The sequence below is a fragment of the Astatotilapia calliptera genome, chromosome 20 (genome assembly GCF_964374335.1).
Source record: "Astatotilapia calliptera chromosome 20, fAstCal68.1, whole genome shotgun sequence".
Lineage (NCBI taxonomy): Eukaryota > Metazoa > Chordata > Actinopteri > Cichliformes > Cichlidae > Astatotilapia > Astatotilapia calliptera.
In genome coordinates this window covers 450,229-474,951 of record NC_137441.1, presented here as the reverse complement: position 1 = coordinate 474,951, position 24,723 = coordinate 450,229, and the positions used below count along the sequence as shown (strand labels likewise).

Sequence of the window (24,723 nt, the reverse complement as noted above, 5' to 3'; positions counted from 1 at the left end):
CGATCATGACCGTACGGACACAGTCAAGGACACTGTCACGGACACTGTCACGGACACGGTCACTGACACGGTCATGGACACAGTCACGGACACAGTCACTGACACGGTTATGGACATGGTCACGGTCACTGACACGGTCACTGACACGGTCATGGACACAGTCACTGACACGGACACAGTCACTGACACGGTCACTGACACGGTTATGGACACGGTCACGGTCACTGACACAATCACGGACACAGTCACGGACACAGTCACTGACATGGTCATTGACACGGTCACTGACACGGACACAGCCACTGACACGGTCACTGACACGGTTATGGACACGGTCACGGTCACTGACACGATCACGGACACAGTCACGGACACAGTCACTGACACGGTCACTGACACGGTCACTGACACGGACACAGTCACTGACACGGTCACTGACACGGTCACGGACACAGTCACTGACACGGACACAGTCACGGACACGGACACAGTCACTGACACGGTCACTGACACGGTTATGGACACGGTCACGGTCACTGACACGATCACGGACACGGTCACTGACACAGTCACTGACACGGTCACTGACATGGACACAGTCACTGACACGGTCACTGACACGGTCACGGACACAGTCACTGACACGGTCACTGACACGGTCACGGACACAGTCACTGACACGGACACAGTCACGGACACAGTCACGGACACGGTCACTGACACGGTCACGGACACAGTCACTGACACGGACACAGTCACTGACACGGTTATGGACATGGTCACGGTCACTGACACGGTCACTGACACGGTCATGGACACAGTCACTGACACGGACACAGTCACTGACACGGTCACTGACACGGTTATGGACACGGTCACGGTCACTGACACGATCACGGACACAGTCACGGACACAGTCACTGACATGGTCATTGACACGGTCACTGACACGGACACAGCCACTGACACGGTCACTGACACGGTTATGGACACGGTCACGGTCACTGACACGATCACGGACACAGTCACGGACACAGTCACTGACACGGTCACTGACACGGTCACTGACACGGACACAGTCACTGACACGGTCACTGACACGGTCACGGACACAGTCACTGACACGGACACAGTCACGGACACGGACACAGTCACTGACACGGTCACTGACACGGTTATGGACACGGTCACGGTCACTGACACGATCACGGACACGGTCACTGACACAGTCACTGACACGGTCACTGACATGGACACAGTCACTGACACGGTCACTGACACGGTCACGGACACAGTCACTGACACGGACACAGTCACGGACACAGTCACTGACACGGTCACTGACACGGTCACGGACACAGTCACGGACACGGACACAGTCACGGACACAGTCACGGACACGGTCACTGACACGGTCACGGACACAGTCACTGACACGGACACAGTCACTGACACGGTCACTGACACGGTCACTGACACGGTCACGGACACAGTCACTGACACAGTCACTGACACGGTCACTGACACGGTCATGGACACAGTCACGGACACAGTCACTGACACGGTTATGGACATGGTCACGGTCACTGACACGGTCACTGACACGGTCATGGACACAGTCACTGACACGGACACAGTCACTGACACGGTCACTGACACGGTTATGGACACGGTCACGGTCACTGACACGATCACGGACACAGTCACGGACACAGTCACTGACATGGTCATTGACACGGTCACTGACACGGACACAGCCACTGACACGGTCACTGACACGGTCACTGACACGGACACAGTCACTGACACGTCACTGACACGGTCACGGACACAGTCACTGACACGGACACAGTCACGGACACAGTCACGGACACGGACACAGTCACTGACACGGTCACTGACACGGTTATGGACACGGTCACGGTCACTGACACGATCACGGACACAGTCACGGACACAGTCACTGACACGGTCACTGACATGGACACAGTCACTGACACGGTCACTGACACGGTCACGGACACAGTCACTGACACGGTCACTGACATGGACACAGTCACTGACACGGTCACTGACACGGTCACGGACACAGTCACTGACACGGACACAGTCACTGACACGGTCACTGACACGGTCACGGACACAGTCACTGACACGGACACAGTCACGGACACAGTCACTGACACGGTTATGGACACGGTCACGGACACGGTCACGGTCACTGACACGGTCACTGACACGGTTATGGACACGGTCATGGACACAGTCACTGACACGGACACAGTCACTGACACGGTTATGGACACGGTCACTGACACGGTCACTGACACGGTCATGGACACAGTCACCGACACAGTCATGGACAGTCACTGACACAGTCACCGACAGTCACTGGCACAGTCATGGACAGTCACCGGCACAGTCACCGACAGTCACTGACACAGTCATGGACAGTCATGTCAGTGAGCAAGCAGGCAGCAGTACCTGCTGCACACCTGACGTCTGAACCGTAGCACCGACTTTATCGAACATTCAAACACAACAGAGCGATTTCTTATTCAAGGTGAATTAATTCATGTGCACTGATTATTCTCTAAGAGGAAAACATCACAGCCACCAAAAACCACACTGCTTATCTTAGCTTAGAAAGTTCATTACTTTTAGCAATTAATCAGCATAGAAATTGCAAATCTTTACATTTCTAATAGAAGCAGTGCGGTGAGTCCAGGTTAGAGCGCATCACACTGGCACTTTGAAACTGGTCGGTCGAGGTTTTGTAAGTGCCGGAACTCCTCCCAGCGTCTCTGCTTTATCTGTCACACCTGAACAGAGACACGCAAGTTTCTCTGCAGCAGCCATCAAAGGCGTCACTGTGATGTCACTTCACACAGCAGCAAGTTAGTAATTCAAATCAAACTTCTGAGAAAGCAAACCACTGGCCTGTCTTTTCTAGCCTGAATCCCCCCTCCCCCCGCCCCCCCACCAACAGGAAGGGGGCTGGTTTATGAGCCGAGTGCAGCCAGACACCTGGGGGTAATACACCAGAATCCGATACACCAGGGCGCAATGTCCGGTCATCCGTGTTTTCTACACTCACTGCTGGAGCCTCATGTGGACATTAGAGGAACTGCAGCTTATGGTGCTTCAGTGTTTTTCAGTGAATCCAAATAAAAAAGTGGAATGAATAAACAGATTTCATGAACAAAGGTAGATTACAGAGCCTACGTGTCCTTCATTGTGTGGAGGAGAGCAAGCCATCCTTTAATGCAGCATTACAGATTTCCTAAACTTTCCTCTTTGTGCTTTTTCCTGTTTCAGTCTATTTTCTGTAAAAACTTCAAAAAAACAGCCGTGAGCTTGACCTCCACCTCCACACACCACCATCCCACTGCTGCACAGACTTTCCCTCAGATGATTGAAAACACAGACAAAGTGTTGGTTTTGGCCTTTGTGATGATAACGGTGAATGTAATCTGACAGAATGAAGCGCCGACTAATGGAGGTCAGACTCGACACAATGCGTGTGAATGCGTTTTCGTTTTTCTACGACTCTCAACGCAGAAAATCACACTTGGACCATCTGTGTGTAATTATCTATTCAGTCGGCTCCAAGCCTCCGAGCCAAAGCATGAACGTTTGATGTCTCTCTCCCTGCACGGACACTTTTGGATGTTATCCACAAACCACCAACCGACAGATACCTGCAGCCTGAAACCTTTCCAATCGTGGCTCACGATGAGTCTTTCTTCATTCGAATCACCTTTTCTTGGCTCACATTGTTTAATGGGTTTCCGTGAAGATGCTTAAACAGTTGTTAACACTGTTACAGATTGCATCGTCTGATCATTGCAGATGTACGAACCTCTGCTGGGCGTCAGGTCAGCTGAGAGAGCAACAATTATTCTCCATACCTGAGGCGACACATGCTGTGTAGGTGGTTACAACTAGCCCGCTAACTTACTCTGTGTTGGCTGGTACTGCAGAAAGTGAGCTCCTCATCTTTGCTCTGTGCCAGTGGAGGATTTACTGATGGATGGTTTCGCAGGAAGTTTGTATGGACTGTTGATACACAGACATTTTCAGAGCTTCAGGATTAACTGGACAAGAAGCAGATAACAGAAACGGTGTTGAACTGTTCAGCTTGTATTTGGCTGCCCATGACCACACTCAGCATGGAAACCAGAAGACCGTCCGAACAACACACACACACACACACACACACACACACACACACACACACACACACATAGCAAGAGGTCCAAAGAGATGTAAGTAATGGCGGCCATCATTAGGCTGAAAACAAAAATAAGCCAATCAGAGCGGAGAAAGTTTAAAAGTGTCCAGATCATTGTTAAAAAGACGGGCCGCACTGAGCCGACCACAGAAGATATGATGTGCTTCTAAGTGAAGTCAGCTCTCACTCATACAGCAGCTGGACCTGTAGCTAGCAACACACTGTGCACACACTCAGACTGTGTGTTTGCTGGAGTTTGCTGAGCTAACAGAGAAATCCTTGCTCACTAAGACTGGCTGTAGGGACATGGAACATCACTTCTCTGTTGGGAAAGGAGCCAAAGCTACTGCAGACCACAGAAGACGGCCATGAAAACAAACTTCACAGCAGCTAACTAGGTCAGAGACAGCCAGATCACTGTAAACATCTACGATCCAGAGTCGCCCTCATAGATGGAGATACAGAGCGTTTACAACCAAGTGCAAACCTCTGGTTACACTCCAGGATGGAACGCCTTGCAGAGGCTCGAGGAACCGAGGGGATGAATGACCCGACACGACCGTCTCACATACAGATGTGTTCAACAAGCGCAAAAGGATACAAGGTTCCAGTTATGATCTGGGAATCACTTCGAAGCCTGACTGCGTGTTCATCTGGGCGGTCTGGATCCATCAGCGCAGCTCAAACTACAGACTGGGACTAATCAGAGTCTGTGGTACCAAAGGCTCAGTCCACCACAGCAGACGAGCTGACAGACTGACCGCATGCTTTGTAAAGCTGGCTGGTAAATTCTTTCCACTTACACAAACGAAGGAGATCCACGATCCATTAGAATAGAATAGGATAGAATAAAATAGAATAGCCCTTTATTGTCATTGTACATATTACAGCATAATTATGGGTGCTCCACACCAACTGTGCAGGAATAAATAACTAACAGTAGAAATACATACGAAACAACAAAGAACAAAGGACCTGGTCTGAGTAGCCCTCACTCACATATGGACCCTACTCAGACCGTGCCTCAGGTTGGTGGACGTGGGTGTGGGGGGTAGTGTTTGGGGGAAGAAGCCCTAACCCCTGTGAGACAGGAGGATGTGGCGATGGCCTCCAGGGGTATCCTGGGTGGTGTTAATGACCTCTGTGCAGTACCAAACACCATAGCATGCTCTCCTCCACCCTGTGAGGATTCTCTCCTGTAAGTTTTCTGGAAATAAAACTGCAGTCTTGTAAAGTCTGACTGCAGACTGAGTAATGCCAGCGTTGTGTGTGGGCTCAAAGGAAAAGCAGCAGCAGGCTGACTCTTTGCACATAGTTAGGCTGGTGAGCCTCAATCATCCATTACTGCAGGATCACTGTTAACGTTGCTGTAATTTGATGTATAAATAAAATTGAACTGAACTGTCTTTAAACCTGAAACAATACTGAAATACTTTGATTACATGAAATGTGTTCTGTCATCACACCCACTACAGTAAAGCTCCCACAGACACTGAAAACATCTCATTATGTTCCTTTGAACACATCGTCCTGCGTTCAGGGTGCTGTCAGAGTGAAAACATGTCACAGCACTCCCCCGGAGCAGCTCCGTCACCATGAAGGCAGCACACACACATGCGCTGGAAATGACTCTACATGAAGTTATTGGAATAAATGTTTGAGAACGAGGAGCGAGGTTCTGTTCATGGTTATCAGACCAGCCTGAGCGATTCTCTGCCTGTGGCGCTCAGTCACTGCTGTCATGGCATTTAGCGATTTTCTACACTTTTTCTTACGTCTCGTCTCATGTTCAGCCGTAACGCACAGCAGCACGTTTGAAGGAAACCAGATGGCTCATACCACCTGTCAGCACGCGGATGACGTGAGGGGACCACCGACTCCTCTGTGTACCAAAGTGAAAGAAAAGACTCTGCTGCAACGGTCAGAGCGCAGAGCTGAGCCAACAAAAGGACCGTCCAGCTGGAGCTACAGGACTGCAGAAGCACTGCTTCTAAATGATGGTTTCACTTTTCATGAATAAACAGTGACATAGTGCTTCTTTTACCTGATTATAAGAATAAGCATCGTTTTAAGTGACAAATTTCGGTGTGGCGTCCTTCATCGTCTTTGTTAGTTTTGTGTCTGATGGTCAGCTTTCGTCTGAAAGCACGCCGCAATCTGGAGCTCTGATAGGAGGTTTGGTGCTTCTGGGTCACCTGACACCTGCGAAGCCCGTACCTTCCTTCAGACTGACAGTCCTCTCATCGTTTGAGGTTTCCTCTGAGGAGCATCGCCACGCTTACGTCTCTGAAGTGATGCAGCGGGCCGACAATGTCCTCGCTGTACAACACAGATCGGCCTGTTGTTATGGAAACAGGCTTCTTTTTTCCTACTAAAATCCCTTCGGGTAACACACAAGTAAAGAATAAAAGTGTTTGGTGTGAACACAGCTCCAGCCTGTCATCGCCAGGCTCCCTCTGCTCTCTGTCTGCAGGCAGGACGCCTTCCCTGCGGTCCTCTGCCTTTTCAGGCTGTGCAGCCAGCAGATGCTCGCAGGAATCTCTGCTCGTGGCCAAAAACACGTCTGACGCTGGAGTTAAAGCTCTGTTTCCACCTTTGTCTGACAGCACAGAGGGCTCAAAACAAAAAGCACCGTTTCCCGACAGACACAAAAGCTCATTTAATGCTGCTCGACGGCTCTTCCTCTGTGCCTTTTATCCTTTTATGTTTTTGTTTACAAGGAAGAGCTAAATTAGATGCCGCTGGCTGCTTCCATCTGTCATTAACCCCACCATTTAAATGATCAAATGTTAGCTTTTTCTTCCACCTCCTTGCCATTAAAAAGGTTGCTGTTGGAGCAAACCTCCACCTCTCTGTTACATCTGCATATCACATATTCCTCACACAGTTTTAGGTTTTCTCTGACTCTGATCAGAGACAGATCCTTAAGTAGAGCAACCTTGGTTTATTTGCTACTGCCAAAGGACAAGGATCAGCACCAGACCTGATGACAGACAAATAAATATTCAGCAGATGAGTTTGGATGTCCTTGACTTGGTAAAAGGCAGCACAGGGCTGCTGCTCTTATTTCTGTAGTGTTCATGTGCACAAAACCCAGAAGACCTCAAATTCAGTATATTCAGCATTCAGACAGGAAGCCTTAACTGTTCTGATTTTTTAAATATTTCTAAAATGAACAGGGAGCCAATAACGAGAGGTTATAAAGACTTTAACTGATCAAGCACACACATCCATACATATGCAATAATACTAAGTGCAATAATCCTTTCTGTCATCGTTGTATTTTTACTCAGTTGTATATAGTATTTGTATTTGTATTCTATTTTTATCTTATTGTATATTTATTTTATTTTATTCTATTCTGTACAGTTGTGTACTGTATTTATTCTTATTGTATTCTAATTTTTGCCTCATAACTTTTGCACTGTCCACTTCCTGCTGACTGTTTAAGTACACTTTTTTCATATTGCTTGGTCTTGTAATTTTCCCATAAAAACAGTTCATGTTCAATGACAATAAAGTTTCTGATTCTGATTCTGTGACAAAACAAATTTCCCACGTGTGGGACTAATAAAGGTTATCTTATCTTATCTTATTTACAGGAATGATGTCATTCGAGCATCGAGCCTTATCAGCAGACTCTGTTTTCACTGATATCCAATCAGCTTGAGCCTGGTTTCCTGAGACACACTGTGTCCTTTATACAAACAAACGGACATCTGAGGCCATTAACGCTCGGACAGGAGGCAATATCAATGGCTGCCATGTGAGTTTTATAAAAAGATTCCATGTTGGTCCTCCTTTCTTCTCGAGGTGTTCCAGCAAAAACACTCCTCATTGATCTCGCTGCTCACTGACGTTTCATGTTCACAAAGTATTTATATTTCTCTAACAAAGTCCTTTCTGCTCGTCTCTGACCCACGGGGTGAGGCTGGTAACCTCCTGGAGTTCATGCACACATGACTAACTTTGTTACCTCAAGGTCAAAGTGAAGACTGGCTTTTAATTTCAAAATAAATCTTCACTTTTAATGCATATTGTGGAAGGTCCAAAACTAATCATGCAGATATTGGATTTATAGAGGCGTGCATATTTTATGAATATGCCAACATAGCATCCATTTTCTAAAGCTCTCTGGGTCAGGGCAGCAGTCAAAGCACAGACCTCCCTCTCTCCGGGTACCTACTCCACCTCTTCCCAAGTCATCTGATATAATAGTGTGCTCAGGGTATGCCCTGGGGCTCCTCACAGTAAATATCCCTGAAACACTTCCTGGTCAGATGCCTGAACCACCTCTGCTGGCTCCTGTCAATGTGGAGGAGTAGTGGCTCCACTTTGAGCTTGAGCTCCTCACCCCATCTCTGACCTAGACTACCAGCAGAGGAACCTCACGCCTGCAGTTTCTACCATCAGCTAATTCTTCAGACACTACCCACAGGAAAGGGTGGGAATGCAGGTCAACTGGAAAAGCAATCTTTCACACCCGGCTTTCACACACAGCTCTTTGGAGAAGAGTGCCTGGTTAAAGAACACAGGGTTGTTGCTGTAGACCAGGGGTGTCAAACCCCAGCCCTCGAGGGCCGTTGTTCTGGACCTTTTACATGTGTCCCTGCTGCAACACACCTGGTTACAATTAGTAGGTCATTAGCAAGACCTGACTGCATACTGAGGTGCCAAACCCTACCCATACATGAGTAAACTTGGAAAAATGTAACTAAATGTAAGTGTTCTGAAAAAAAGAGTACTTTTATTGGACCATGCTGATTGTGAGCTGCTGTAACATGAATCAAATGGCAGCCACCTCGGCATGCAGTCAGGTCTTGCTGAAGCAGCAGGGACACATAGAAAAGTTTCAGGACACCGGCCCTCGAGGACACTCCTGCTGTAGAAGATCAGTGCTCTGCAGGTCAGGCAGCAGTCAACCCTCGCTTAGTAGAACTGGCTTTAGGGATGTGCATGAGGTCCCCAGTAGATATAATTGGAACCAGTCTTCTGGAGAGGACATGGACTATCCAGAAGACTGGTTCCACTCTGGAGTTACCCTCGGAGAGTATCCCTATGGCTCTGTGTCAGTATGTCGGGGTTTTCCCACAGTGGACGAGAGGATGGCCTTTGTTCAGAGTGCCCAGACTTCTTGGAGTCCCTGAGTGGGTCCTGGAAAAAGCCCCATAAGGCAATGGCACCAGGACACTCAGGTGAAGATAGGAGCAGAGCTGATCACCACCTGGTGGTGACACTTGGTACACCCATAAATCAAAGGCATCACCTCCAACCAGCTGCAGGCTGGTTGTGCTGGACATTTCTTCCTGCTAAGAGGGAGTTTTTCCCTCCTCACTGTCACCGAGTGTTTACTCACAGGGGCTCATATAATTGTTATTTTTTCTGTACTACTGTAGGGTCTGTAAACAAAAATAAGCTGTGATAAGCTCTTGATATATAAATAAAACTGAAGTGGATGTGATTGTTTGTCATTGTTGTCCATTGTTGGTTTTTCACTGCTGCATTTTGTATTTGTTGTGTTTAAATCTGTTGCAGGCAGAGAGGGTACAAATCCACAGTTTGGAGGTGTCTCTAGTAAACCACCTCTTTGTGTTTTCAGTACTGATGTCGGTTCTGCCTTTGGAGCTTCGATTTCCTTTATCTGTAGCGGTGGGGTTGCTCCAGCTGATGGAATCCATCTGTCTCTCTCTGTTTGGGAATAAATAACAAAGGGAGCAACACACAGTACAAATCCCCCTGACCCCCCACCCACACCCCCACAGCCGCCCTGTTTCAAAAACCTACCGTTCATCAGCGGGGAGACTGTGGACCATTGGCTGGTCAAACTGCTCAGTTAGGTTATAGAGTAGGTTTGAGAGTAATGGTCTTTTAGCTTAATACAGAACAGTAACCCTCATCAGTCTTGTTTGGGAGTGATGAACTCTACTCACCGATGCCATAAACCGGGCACGGACGCCAAACGACATCTCGAGCATAAACGAGCAATGCGACTGATGCCCCAGGCAGAAAACGAGCCAGAGGATCGGAACGTCTCTGCACATGCCTTAAACAATGTCAAAGGTATGAACTGCCACCACCTCAAGGGAGACAACAGAAACTAAGGCTACGTCCACACGTACATGGGTTTTCCGTTTTCGTTTTAAAAAATAATCCCGTCCACACGTAAACGCAGAAAAGAAGGAAAACGCTGCTAGGAACATGCCAAAGCAACAGGTGGCAATATATTCCTAACCGTGTAGAAATGTTGGCCAATCAGAAGTCTAGAAGCCTTGGTGGGAAAAAGTAAACAAAGCTGGGGCATAGAAGCAGAACCGAGTCGTATGTGTGGAGGGACAGTAACTGTGTGTATATGTAAGCATTTAAACACTGCAGAGAGAACAATTAACAGTAACAGTATTGTAGAAATTCATTTCACCGAAACAACGTGGCGCACAGTGTGACCTCAAAAAAGGCGCACATATTTGACGCTGCGTTTTCTCGTCCACACGTAAATGCAAAAACTGAGTTTTCAAAAATATCCACCCTGGCCGGAGTTTTTAAAAATCTGCGTTTTCAGTGACCGAAAACGCCGTTTACGTGTGGACGGGAGGTGCAAACGCATAGAAAAATCTGCGTTTTCAAAAATACCCGGGTACGTGTGGAAGTAGCCCAAGTTTTGCTGTTTTTATCTTCACTGCAGATCCAATGAGCCCCCTGAAATGTTGTCCATTTCCTGGATCAGGTGCTGCTTTGCGTCCTCCAGTGAAACCAGTGTAAGGAAAAGCATGTGGGAGCACAACACCAGAGGACTGGGATCCACATCTGTTTACACCAGCAACCTAAAAGATTACTGATCCACAAAGAACTCCTCCAATGCTAACCCGTCCTCAGTATCAGAGCACCACCTTCAGGGGAAGCAGGGACAGCAGGTCCAAACCTGGACCAGAACGGGACTGCACGTGGATCATCTCCAGGCAGGAGTGGAAGAAACTACCTGCAGTGGTGCTTTACAGCATTTACAGCCTGCTCATCATTAATGTTTTGTAATTCATCTTATTTTCAATTACATGAAATTATTTTTCAAATGTTTTGTTTTTCCTCATGTTTGAAACGTGAAACGCATGACAGGAAACTCTGTGGTAAATAACCCGGATTATTTTCTCTCATCATTACACAACTTCATACATGAGTGCTGCTTTGCTGCAGGGTAAACTTGCACACACACATCAGAAACACAAACAAACAGCAGCTGCCCGGTGGGCAGATATGCCAACCGTCAGAACGTCTGTGAGTCCACCTACGCCACATTCAGTCAAATCACACACACACACACACAGTGCATGCTGATAGTGCAGATTAGGGCTAGGAGCGATATGGCCTAAAATCCATATCGCGGTATAATTTCAAGCACGTGCGGTAACAATATACATCACGATATATTCCTTTCTTCTGTCTACTGTAAGGCACACTTAAAATCCTTTAATTTTCTCAAAAATCGAGAGTGAGCCTTATGTATGAATTCTGGTTGTGCTTACTGACCTCGAACCGATTTGGGCAGAAATCTGTTAAAAATGTTTTGGTACAACTTTGGTAAGCCACACTGCTTGATGGATTGTCAGAGCATTACGGCTGCCGTAGGGAGGAGCTTCGCGGAGTAATCTGGGTCCGAAACTCCGTCCACTTCAGGTCCCAAAGTCAAACGAACACAGAGTTAAAAACGGTCTAAATTCTTTCATCTTTAATAAAATCATCAGCGTTGCTGCTTTATCGGGTGTAACAATTAAGTTTAACATCCATGAAAACAGAATTTATTAAATTTAACGGAGTTAGAAGTTAACAGGAAGTTAGCGCGCTAGCTTCCACCTAAACATTTCATACCATGTTCTGACTGGCTGTAGCTCAGGTGGCAGAGCAGGTCAGCCACTAATCAGAAGGTCGGTGGTTCGATCCCAGGCTGCCTCCTGGCTGCATGCCAAATATCCTTGGGCAAGATACTAACCCTGTGTTTGCCTACTGGTGGTGGTCAGAGGGCCTGGTGGCACCAGTGTCCGGCAGCCTCGCCTCTGTCAGTGCGCCCCAGGGTGGCTGTGGCTACAATGTAGCTGCCATCGCCAGTGTGTGAATGTGTGTGTGAATGGGTGAATGACTGAATGTAGTGTAAAGCGCTTTGGGGTCCTATGGACTAGAAAAGCGCTATACAAATGCAGGCCATTTACCATTTACCATTTCTGAAACTAATTCAAACGTACAGCTCTGTTATCACTTCCAACATAAATGAAGACAGAAAACTAAACAGCAGTGGCGTTTGCAGGGTTACTGAAGTTGGGCTAGCTGGTATATAATGTTGTGCTACGTGATTGCTAGCGACACAGCTATGTTAGCATAACATTAGCACAGTGAAGCTGGAGGATGAACGCTAACTTTTTTTTCCACTTGATAAAAGTTAACGTGAGGGATTCTGGTGGTTAAGGACAAATGCAATCGCATAGCAGGATGCTGTACACGGGCCAAACTTCAGTCAGGAGAACAACTGAGATTATTCATCCACAATACGAGGTTAGTTATTAATATACTGCAACAACATGGGAATAGAGCAGCTGCGAGAGAATTCAACATTAATGAATCAATGTTACCTAAGTGGAGGAAGCGCAGTTTTTGGCTTTCCCCATATTTCAAAAGTGCTTCAAGTCTTTGCTGTGACTGTCGCCCGCCATAATTTGCAGATGATAATGGTTGTAGCCGCTGAGATGCTTTCGATCAAAACAGGCGCAGCTTGATGACATCATCAACATGCGTTAGAGCGGTAGAGTCAAAATCTCTATCGTTGGCCAAATTTATATAGTTTCTATCGTATATCGTTTATATCGCCCACCCCTAGTGCAGATCTCCTGCAGCAGTTCAGTGTGATGCTTCTAAATGACTGTAATCTCTGGTTACCCAGTTATGCTCAGTCACTCACAGAAAACAAGGCCTGATTGGAGCTTTAGAGGTACAGCAGCCTCAGAGGATCTACGGTTGTGCCTCTGACAGGAACTACTCACGTCACAGAGGCCGGTCTGAACCTTGGCTTTACTGCTTTAATACAAAACTGGAGAAAAAGTGCAAAATGAAGTAGAGTCTGATGCTGGTGTAGGACGTCATTAAACACAGCATGGTGTTACGGAGCGCTCAGAGCTTTTATCTATGTCGTGTTTGCTCCTTGGGCTAACTCAGAGACTGATACTGAGACTGGATCCAGATCAGTTAGTGACTCTTTATTGGAGACGTCGAGATGAGCCTTTTATAATTTCATGATACGGTGGTGTTTTTATTTGTCACACTGAAATGTTTCAGCTCATCCAACAAATTCAAATATTCGACAAAGATAACACAAGGGAACACAAAATGCAGTTTCTAAATAAAGATATTTATTATTGAAGGAAAACACATCCAAACCTACACAGCCCTGTGTGAAAACGTACATAGTCCTACACCTAATGAGTGGTTGAGACGCCCTTATCAGCAATCACAGCTGGATGTGTCATGTAAACCTGTCCAGATCACCAACAAAGCGAGCCAATCATCTCCACGGCAGTGAAGCCAAAGGAAAAGACAGCTCTTACTTTATAAACCTGCCTTTTAAATCTCTCATCATGTAAAAGTATTCTCTAATAAAACCTGTTTTAGCTTATCTGCGCAGCTTTGTAGTACTCGGGTCCAAAAGTTTCTCAAAAGTACGAAGGACTCCAGCTCAGAAAGGATGAAAGAGATTTTATTAAATGAGTGTTAAAACTGAAAATGAATAAAACATCTCCCAGCCAGCACACTGATGAATAACCCTCGAGGACAACCTTTTCTTTGTTGAAGCTGAATTATTTCTGTCAAAGCATCAGATCATAGAAGAAGTATCTGACTGCACTGCTATAGAGTCATATCCACCACAGCTTCAGTGTGAGGAGGTGTGTATCTTACCTTATGATGACATACATGACGAGGAAGTTTCCCACCAGACCAATGATGCACACGATCATGTAGACGACCACGATGGTGACCTTCACCCCCATTGGCAGGTAGTCGGTGTCATTTTGAGGGTAACTGAAGTTGTTCAGAAAGAATGATAAATTGTACGGCGGCAGCGCGAAGTCTTCAGGGTAGTCCATGTTTAGCTGAGATCGAAGAAATTTTTACGCTCACTGTAAAGGAAAAAAGAAATGTGGTTAAACACTGTAACATACAAAAATGTGATGGAGCATTTTTACGAGCTCTCACTTTTTAAGTTTACTCAAAAACGCCAAAACAATCATTAAAAAATGTGTTTGCCGGTCCTGTACAAAGGTTTGTAGTTACTGATTTATAAAATCAATAGATCAATCGCCCCATTTTAATTTGATTTCGAAGTGGGGTGACACGTGTGGTTGGAAAAAGACATTGATTGGCCATTTCAACCAGTCGTGTACACTAAAAAGTGTATTGTTCCTCTGCCCACTCTATCGAGGATGCAGCAGGTGGTGCCAAGGATCCCAGAGAAAATGGCCTGTATTTGTATAGCGCTTTACTAGTCCTTACAGACCCCAAAGCGCTTTACACAACCAGTCATCCACACATTCACACACTGATGATGGCAGCCACATTGCAGGCACAGCCACCCTGGGGCGCACTGACAGAGGCGAGAACAGGTGTTTGCGTCACAAAATAAATGCAGGTTTTTACGCAGGAATCTAGTGGATCTATCAACATACTGCCTTCCTGCAAAAGAGCATCATTGCTGGCCTAGATTCTGGTCTCAGTGAAGATTAAAGATAAGAAATACTTTCCAATGTTTACTTTAAGTCAGTGTTTTGTTTGTTATGGAGCAAATTGGCTGAGATTTCAAACTGAGCTTCATTATTTTATTTCACTTTAATGTTTTGCTCTATCCGTTGATAGACGTGAAAATAAACGTTTATTACAATCATGACCCCCTATGAGCAAGCACGTTGGCGACAGTGGGAAGGAAAAACTCCCTTTTAACAAGAAGAAACCTCCAGCAGAAACAGGCTCAGGGAGGGGCGGGACCATCTGCTGCGAGCCGGGTGAGAGAACATGAAGGCACTGAAATGTGAGAAAGGGCGTGGCAGTAAGGCAAAGATGGATGAACCAGAGGGCGAAGACATCGATCTTTCTGGATCAGTGCAGTGGCAAGAGAAAGCAGAGGTTTCTACTGCAGTTCTACAGGAGAACGGGTTTCTGCATTTACGGGAAAAGTCGATGTTGTTCTGTAGTGTTTAAAAACCCATGCACCCACGCAGACATCCTGTCTTCTCCACAACGCCCCCCCTGTTGAAACAGCTCACCTCGGAGGGTCCAGCAGGGAAGCGGTCTTACTCAGCCGGCTCCTTTTGAAGTCTGCCACTTAAGGCACAAACAAAGATGATCCTCAGCAGAGAGTTTCTGGGCTAATTAGCACAATTCGTCTCAACTTTTATCCTCATCAGATGATGATGATGATGACGTATGGTCCTTGATCCCACTTCTAACTGATCTAACAGCAGGTATGTGGTAAGCAGCGATTACTTAGAGCGCCACCAGACTGACTTTACCTCGCCTCTGTCAGTGCACCCCAGGGCAGCTGTGGCTACAATGTAGCTTGCTATCACCAGTGTGTGAATGTGTGTGTGAATGGGTGAATGACTGAATGTAGTGTAAAGCGCTTTGGGGTCCTATGGACTAGAAAAGCGCTATACAAATGCAGGCCATTTACCATTTACTTTGAGCTGTTGAGCTGAGCACAGGGCATTCGCTGCTTCATCAAACTGAGACTGCAGCGACGCAGCTGCAGGCCTAAAGGTCTGAGGCTGCAACCCGGAGAGCCGCTCCGCCTGGTCTGGGAGAAAAATCGCTGATGGCGGCCTTTGGTGCTGAGCAGTGAGTCGCTACATGTAACGGAAATATACCTGCATGCACACGGACAGCTGAAACACCCACTTGGGCTTCAAACCTCGCGGCGCTGTGGAGCGCAGCGATAGGGGACCTCTGTTAACTGCCTTCATACTAACTTTCTAATATGATCCGAATATGACAACAATTACCTCCAAATGTATGTTTGAATCTTCAGCGACAGGCTGTTCAACCCACAGCTGAACATCACACTGCTGCAATACAATCTGTTACTTATCAAGAATGTAGGTTTATATGCAAATCAATCTCTATAAGAAAAAACTATCAAATGATCAAAGTGAGTTTAAGGCTCTCCATAATTCAGTTTGCATTTGTCCTGCTGTGTTGTGTTGCAGCCTTTATGGTGATCATGAATGACATCTATGAGCCAGTCCACAGGAAGCCTGAATGACAGAGGACTCATCTCTGCAGCAACGAGACCAAAGATCAGTGAAAGTGAGTGTTTTATAAAGTATGAGCCAGCTCTTTGTCCACATGTGAGTTTGCTTTAACATTTGTGATGAGGTCAAGTAACACAGGATGATACTGTTTTAGTCCACCATCACATTATGACTGTTAGGATGGGTGCAGAGGAGGGCACAAATCTGCATGTGTGCAACAATGAAAACAGGAAATACGACACAATCATGTAACAAGGTTGGAGGGGAAAAAGACCAAGTATACACAAGAACATGTCTCAACTCTGTATATTTTTATATATTTTTATTTATTGCTTACTCTATTTAATTTGTAAAATATGTGTACACACACACACACACACGTAGAAAAATATTTAGTATACACATCCAGGAATGCATATACCATTATATATTGGACATATATTTATTAGTTTCAGATGTAGCCATTCTTGTATTTTGCTTGTTTACATTATTGTATTTTGCACAACTCTGTTGCTTGTGAAGCTCGCACACAAGAATTTCACTCACATGTGCTGTACCAATGTACCTGCACATGTGATGTGACAATAAAAGTGATTTGATTTGATTTGATTTGAATGTGTATGAAACACTAAAAACCTAAAAACCTTAGAAATAGGAACCATCTTATCTTAATGACCTTGTAGTACCATATCACCCTATTAGAGCACTTCGCTCTCGCTCTGCAGGCCTACTTGTTGTTCCTAGAGTATTTAAAAGTAGAATGGGAGGCAGAGCCTTCAGTTTTCAGGCCCCTCTTCTGTGGAACCAGCTTCCAGTTTGGATTCAGGAGACAGACACTATCTCTACTTTCAAGATTAGGCTTCAAACTTTCCTTTTTGCTAAAGCATATAGTTAGGGCTGGACCAGGTGGGTCACCAGGTCCAGCCCTAACTATATGCTCCCTTAGTTATGCTGCAATAGACAGAGGCTGCCGGGGGTTTCCCATGATGCATTGTGTTTTTCCTTTCCAGTCACCTTTCTCACTCTCTAAGGTTACGTTCACTCTGCAGGTCTTGATGCTCAATTCCAATTTTTTAATCAAATCAGATTTTTTTGTCTGCTCGTTCACACTACAAATAAAATGCGACAGCAAACGCGCTCTAGTGTGAACGCTCAAAGCGGCCCGCATGCGCAAAAGAAGATGTCACACACAACGCGCTCTGTTTAGACCCAGAGCAACAGTATTGTTTGACTGATGGCCCTTAATATAAAGACTTAGGACTTTACATTTCCCAATTTTTGCTTTAAGTTATTTTGTTATTTACATAATAATGTAAATAACCTAAAAATGATCCTTACTGCTGTTTTAGAGGAGCGCTGCTTCAAAGGATAGTTGCAGATTTCTGTCAGAATCTGCAGATTATACAGCACAAAGAAAATGTTCATGTTGTCTTCCCAACAGTTTCACTGACATCTACACTGGATGGCCAGGAAGCGTTCACGATGTCTTCTCCGGCGCTGATAATTGGCGTCTGTCTTGTGTCAGTGACGTAAAAGACAGATTTAATGCGACGTGACCATCAAACAGCAGTCGCTTTCTAAAACATCAGATATGTATCGGATTCAGGACCACATACGAAAGTGACCCAGGGTCGGATTTGGAAATATTGGATTTGTGCCGTTCACACTGTCAGACCGTGATCGGATATGGGTCGCAGAGGGTCAAAAAAGTCGGATTTGATGCACTTTCGCCTGCAGTGTGAACGTAGCCTATGTGTTAACAGACCTCTCTGCATTGAATCATATCTGTTATTAATCTTTGTCTCTCTTCCACAGCATGTCTTTATCCTGTCTTCCTTCTCTCATCCCAACCAATCACAGCAGATGGCCCCGCCCCTCCCTGAGCCTGGTTCTGCTGGAGGTTTCTTCCTGTTAAAAGGGAGTTTTTCCTTCCCACTGTCGCCAAAGTGCTTGCTCATAGGGGGTCATATGATTGTTGGGTTTGTCTCTGTATCTATTATTGTACGATCTACTGTACAATATAAAGCGCCTTGAGGTCACTGTTGTTGTGATTTGATGCTGTATAAATAAGGCTACGTCCACACGTACACGGGTATTTTTGAAAACGGAGATTTTCCGTTTTCATTTTTTTAAATCCCGTCCACATGTAAACGCTAAAAATGAAATGTTGGCCAATCAGAAGTCTAGAAGCCTGGCAGGGAAAGACTAAACAGGGTTTTGTACCCTCACAAAACATGAAGTACTTCTGAAAGTTTGTGTTTTTCTGGAAAGGCAGATAATTTTGTGTTACTTCTCAGGTGCCTTCATCATTTCCAACGTTAATAACTTAAGACAGTATTTTGGACTCACAACTTAGGAAAGAACAAAGTGCATACAGCATGCATAAATCTAAACTTTAAATTAAAAAGTTAATCTATTCAAATATTTGGGTTGTGTCTGTTGAATGAAAGCTCACTCTGACGCCTCTGTCTGTGTAAATGGAGGGACAGTAAGTGTGTAAGAGCTGCAGACAGTCAGATTAACAGCAACAGTATTTTGTCTCTATCCACCATTGTAGAAATCTCATGTAAACAATAACGTGGCGCACAGCGTGACGTCAAAAACGGCGCACACCTTTGAGGTTGCGTGAATAAATCTGTTTTCCTCGTCCACACGTAAACGCAAAAACTGAGTTTTCAAAAATCTCAGTTTTCAGTGATGGAAAAAGGTGCAAACACATAGAAAAATCTGTGTTTTCAAAAATACCGTGTACATGTGAGCGTAGCCTAAAGCTGAAATGAAATGAAAACGCACACAGAGGACACAAGATTCTGTATACATGTAAGATGCAGGAAGGAGGAGCTGAAGCAGATAATCACAAGAAAACAAAAACAAAAACAGAAATGACAGAAACCAACAAACCAAAAGCACACAGGTCCTGAAAATCCAACAGAGCTGTGTCCTGTGGAGGTAACAGGAAGGACCGGAGGACGCCACCAGACACATCCTGGACTCAGAAGGCCTCATCGTCTGCTCTGACACAGGCTGCAATCCAACACATACATATAGAGAGAGCTGGGATGTGTGTGTGGGGCGTAAACACAGTGTCCACCATAATAAAGCAACACGTGTGTTACACGTCCACCGTGGCGTTACTGTACAGGCTGCTTCACCGCAACACGCCGGCATGCAGTTGCAGCAGCAATACATCACACTGCCGCCATAAAGCGGCGCCTGTCTCTGCATACTCATGAATATTCATCGAATCCCCGCAGCAGCAACTCGCCGCGGCTCCCCGAGGGTCCTGCCAGCCTTCATATACGGGCCTCCGTCTGCAGAGCGTGTGTGCCATAGCTGTGATTAATAAGCAGTTAAAGTTGAAGTCCGCAGTGTGTCCATGTAAGGCTGCGATGCCACACTGGGTGGGCCACTCTGTGCCACAAACAGCACAAGTGAGCACATCGAGGAGCTGTAATGAAAGGAACGAGGCACTGAACACATCTATGTATGTGGTACTTATTTAAAACAGGAGCTAACTGGTGGAGATGTGGATGGTGGTCCGGTTCCATCAGCAAACCGAGCTCCACGGGAATGAGAATCGAGAAGGAGTGGCGGTTCAGTCTTAGGCTGCTCCAGACTGCATGCCAGATATCTTTGGGCAGGACACTAAGCCTGAGTTGATTTCAGATGCTAGATCAAATGTTAGATAAAAAAGCACTTGTACAAAGTGCTTTGACTGCTTAGGTAAAGCAGAAATATACGTCCATGTACCATTAGCTAACATTGGCACACGGCTTGGTCCAGTTTTAGAAAGCTTCAGTTTAGAGCGAATAATGAGAAGGTCACTGCACCTTTAAATCTTGATTCCTTTCAGTCTACTTTTAGTGCATAAGAGCCCAGTGTTTTTTTCATGCCTCTGTGTGTTTATTTGGAGAAAGTGAGGCCCGAGACTAAATATGACGGGAAAGCTCGAAGAAGGACGGGTGGATTGTGAAAATGTAAACAGACAGAAGAAGGCAGCTTCCTCTAAATCTCAGAGGAAACAGGTAACACAAACAGCTGTTAATACGTCCAAACAGGTGAGGCGAACTGTGGAGGAAGAGGAGACGCACCCCTGCAGAACACACAAAGAGCTGCGGTCCTTCAGCAATGAGCCCGCACGTGTGCGCCACACAGGCTGATATCCAGCTGCAGATCTGCTGCTTTCCTTTAAAGGTCTGCAGGCGGGGAGCGTGCTCGCGCAGACGTACAGCTGCACGCAGAGACGGCAGGTCTACGGCTGCTGAGCAGGTCCGACTGCAAACACGCCGTTCGGTTACTGTTTGGATCCGAGCGATGATTCATTACTCCACACATCTCTGCACCGCCGTGTGCTAAACATGCTTCATCTTTATCAGCATTAAAGCCTCAGCTCATCCCATCCAGCAAAGAGGCACAGATGACACTGAACAACAGCTTCTCTGAATTCAGAGGAGTGATCCAAACGCTCCGAGGAGCTTAAAAGTTTGGCCTGTCTCCAGTTCAGGAATATCTCGTTGTGCACCTCTGGACAGTTTCCGATTTTTTCAGACCTCTCAGAGGATTTACTGTAGTCCGTGTGCTCGTCCTTTCTGTGGTGTGCTGGGATCAGTTTTCATGTTCAGAAAGTGGACGAAAAGGTTTCCTGCACACACTTCGTGCTGTTACAGGAAAACACCCGATGGGATTTGTGGCGCGCTGCCTTCAGGTTCCAGAGGGGATCCTTCACCTAACATTTAGTTTAAGATGTAAAATCTCAGCGTTCAGACTGACATGGAGAGCTCTGCCATCTCATGTAACCATGGTGACTGAGCTTGGTCTGTGTTCAGTCACTGAACGCTGCATTAATTCTAAGTTTGTGGTTAATCTCAGACGTGGCTGCTTTAACTGCACAGGACCAGGACCCCTGACCTGAGTTTATGTCCATGTGAGGATTTTCATTCTAAAAAGCTTTAAAAGAAAACCAGCAGGACTGCTTTGAGTTTCTTAATCCAGGCTTTAAGTTATGACGTATGAATCCTGCTTCCGGGTCCAAACTATCCATCCATCCATCCATTTCCTTTCGCTTATCCGGGGCCGGGTCACAGGGGCAGCAGCCCAAGCAGAGAAGCCCAGACCTCCCTCTCCCCAGCCACCTCCTCCAGCTTATCCGAGGGAATGCCAAGGCGTTCCTTGGTCTACCGTTCCAGGGTTACCGGGGCCCCGCCCTGGAGCCAAGCCCGGGGAGGGTGCCCGAGGGCGAGGTCTGGTGGCTGGGCCTTAGTCCATGGGGCCCGGCCGGGCACAGCCCGAAAAAGGGACATGGACCCATCTTCCTGCAGGCCCACCACCCGCAGGAGGCACCGTAGGGGTTGGGCGCAATGTGAGTCGGGCGGCGGCCAGGAGTGGGTCCAACCTGCTCTGCGTTTATTAAGGCTGTTGTGTTTTTTAACATGTTTTAATGTTTTGTAAGTTGTTCTATTTAATCTCCACAAGCCCCTAAAAACAGTCAATGATTACTGTCGGCCTCTCTCAGTTTTTATTACCACTGTTTATTTTAAAGCTCAGTTTTTAAGACCCTCCACTGTAACTACACATCATTATATAGCAGCTAGCCCAACTTCAGTAACCCTACAAACTTCACTGCTGTTTAGTTTTGTGTCTTCATTTATGTTGGAAGTGATAGCAGAGCTGTACGTTTGAATTTTTCAGAAATCTCTCAGTCAGAACATGCTATATCATGTTTAGGTGAAAGCTAGCGAGCTAACTCCCTGCTAACTTCTAACTCTGTTAAATATAATAAATCCTGTTTTCATGGATGCCTGGATGTTAAACTTCATTGTTACACCTGGTAAAGCAGCAACGCTGATCATTTTATTAAAGAATGATGCCGCAGTGTTCGTTTGACTTTGGGACCTGAAGCGGAATTTGGACCCAGACGTGGTTAATGACGTCAGACTTAAAGACCGGATACGTTTCATCCCAGAGAGTCTCAGATTTAAGCCCTGTTGGGACTCCTCTCTTTGGGACGTGGATCAAGCTGCGCCTCATCACATGAGCCATGGTGTGAAAACAGGTGTTGATCACTATCAGCAGAGGTTTCAGGTGAACCCATTGTGATGGCTTGCCTCACCCTATCATGTGACCTAATGAGGTCAGCTGACACAAGATGTGAGGGGGTTTGAGGCACCTGGGAAGGATTACATATGGCTGGTGTCGTAAGCCCCGCCCTCTGTCCAGTCACTGGAGTACCATGACCTGAATGATCGGGAACCTAAACGTCGTTGATTCAAAGCATTTATTTATTGAACTACCTTTCACTGAACGCCAAACTTTAGTCCAAACAGACGTCAAAGTTCAGCTTTATGAAACTGATGTGAGAGCAGACTGACTGCTTTAAGATGAAAATAGGACTTTTACTTTGAAAATCAATGTTTACAGAGCTCGTTTCCTTCAGGATTTCTCTCTTAAACAGCTGCAACAGTTCGTGCATGCCTTCCTCAGGTCTGAACACGATGCTAGCTAACATTACTGCCGTCATCGTTTTATTTCTCTTATTTCATCAAACGCAGCCGCTCTCTGCGCAGGATCGACTGACACGATTAAACTGAAGTCACTTCCTGTTTTTAACCTTGACTTATTACTGCAGGTACTTTCAGTTTTTTGACTGGTTTTGTTTTTAAATTTTCTAGAAATGGGGTCTTAAAGTCAGGCGGTGACCCCCTAATGGGCCCTGGAGGTACTGCAGGAGGGCACTGTGATGACCACGTGACCATGTGTGTTCTCTGTGATAGGCTGGACTGAACATGAGCACATGAAGAGCAGAAGGGCGGAAGTTAGGAAGAACCGGTCCAAAGTTCGGGACTGCAGCTGTGCAGGAACCCGCCCTGCTTCAGCGCACGCACGTGGACGAGCCGAGCACCCAAATGCAGCACCGGGACAGGCCCGTCACGGGTCCGAGTGTACCTTAACGCGCGACACACCGGGCGCGCGTGCACGCACTCACGCGTACACCTTAGAACCACTGCGTCGCGCACGCGCGGTGTTCGCTGACATGCACACGAAACAAAGACGGACACGCGCATCACGCACATGTCGGCGAGTACACGGATGACTGCAGCAGGCTGCGCGCACTCACCTCCAAGTTGTTGTTCGTCTCCGCGTCGATGCGCGCTCACGGCTCCGGTCCTCCGAGCTGAGTCCGAGCTCCGGCAGCGCGAACACTCCGAACCGAACCTCCAGAACCTCCAGGATCCACGCGGATCCACGCGAACTGCAGCGGGACAAAGAGCCGAGACAGAAGCTTCACCTCCAGCATCCGCGGCACCAACAAGAGGAGGAGGAGGAGAGGAGGAGGGGTCTGAGAGATGAAGATACTGCCTCTCTCTCTGTGATCGATCAGGGTGTGATTACCCCCCCCCCCCCCCCAACACAGACACACAAACAGGCACATACACACGGACTTCTTTTGCACATTTGAAACACCAGTAAAATCTGTGTGTGAGTGTATGTGTGTGTCTGTCTGTGTGTGTGTGTGTGTGTGTGTGCGCGTGTGTCTGTCTGTCTGTGCACGTGTGTCTGTCTGTGTGTGTGTGAGTGTGTGTGTGTGTCTGTCTGTATGTGTGTGTGAGTGTGTGTGTGAGTGTGTGTGTGTGTCTGTCTGTATGTGTGTGAGTGTGTGTGTGTCTGTGTGAGTGTGTGTGTGTGTCTGTCTGTATGTGTGTGTGTGTGTGTGTGCGTGTGTCTGTCTGTCTGTGCACGTGTGTCTGTCTGTGTGTGTGTGAGTGTGTGTGTGTGTCTGTCTGTATGTGTGTGTGAGTGTGTGTGTCTGTCTGTATGTGTGTGTGTCTGTCTGTATGTGTGTGTAAGTCTCTGTCTGAGTGTGTGTGTGAGTGTGTGTGTGAGTGTGCACGTCTGTCTGTGTGTGTGTGAGTGTCTGTCTGTATGTGTGTGAGTGTGCACGTCTGTCTGTGTGTGTGTCTGTATGTGTGTGAGTGTCTGTCTGTATGTGTGTGAGTGTGCACGTCTGTCTGTGAGTGTGTGTGAGTGTGCACGTCTGTCTGTGAGTGTGTGTGCCTGTCTGTATGTGTGTGAGTGTCTGTCTGTGTGTGTGAGAGTGTGTGTGTGTCTGTATGTGTGTGTAAGTCTCTGTCTGAGTGTGTGTGTGTGAGTGTGCACGTCTGTCTGTGAGTGTGTATGTGTGTCTGTCTGTATGTGTGTGAGTGTCTGTCTGTGTGT

General features: G+C 46.6%; 1 protein-coding gene across 1 annotated transcript in view; it reads right to left on the bottom strand.

The window, feature by feature from the left end:
* Positions 1-23,847, bottom strand: part of oprl1 (opiate receptor-like 1) — a 73,572-nt gene extending 49,725 nt beyond the window's left edge. The window contains exons 1-2 of the mRNA XM_026154987.2: positions 23,624-23,847; positions 14,165-14,385 (exon numbers count right to left, since the gene is read on the bottom strand). Coding sequence (XP_026010772.1) covers positions 14,165-14,352 — 188 coding nt within the window. The 5' untranslated portion in view covers positions 14,353-14,385; positions 23,624-23,847. The remainder of the gene's footprint in view (positions 1-14,164; positions 14,386-23,623) is intronic.
* Between the last annotated feature and the right edge of the window lie 876 nt (positions 23,848-24,723).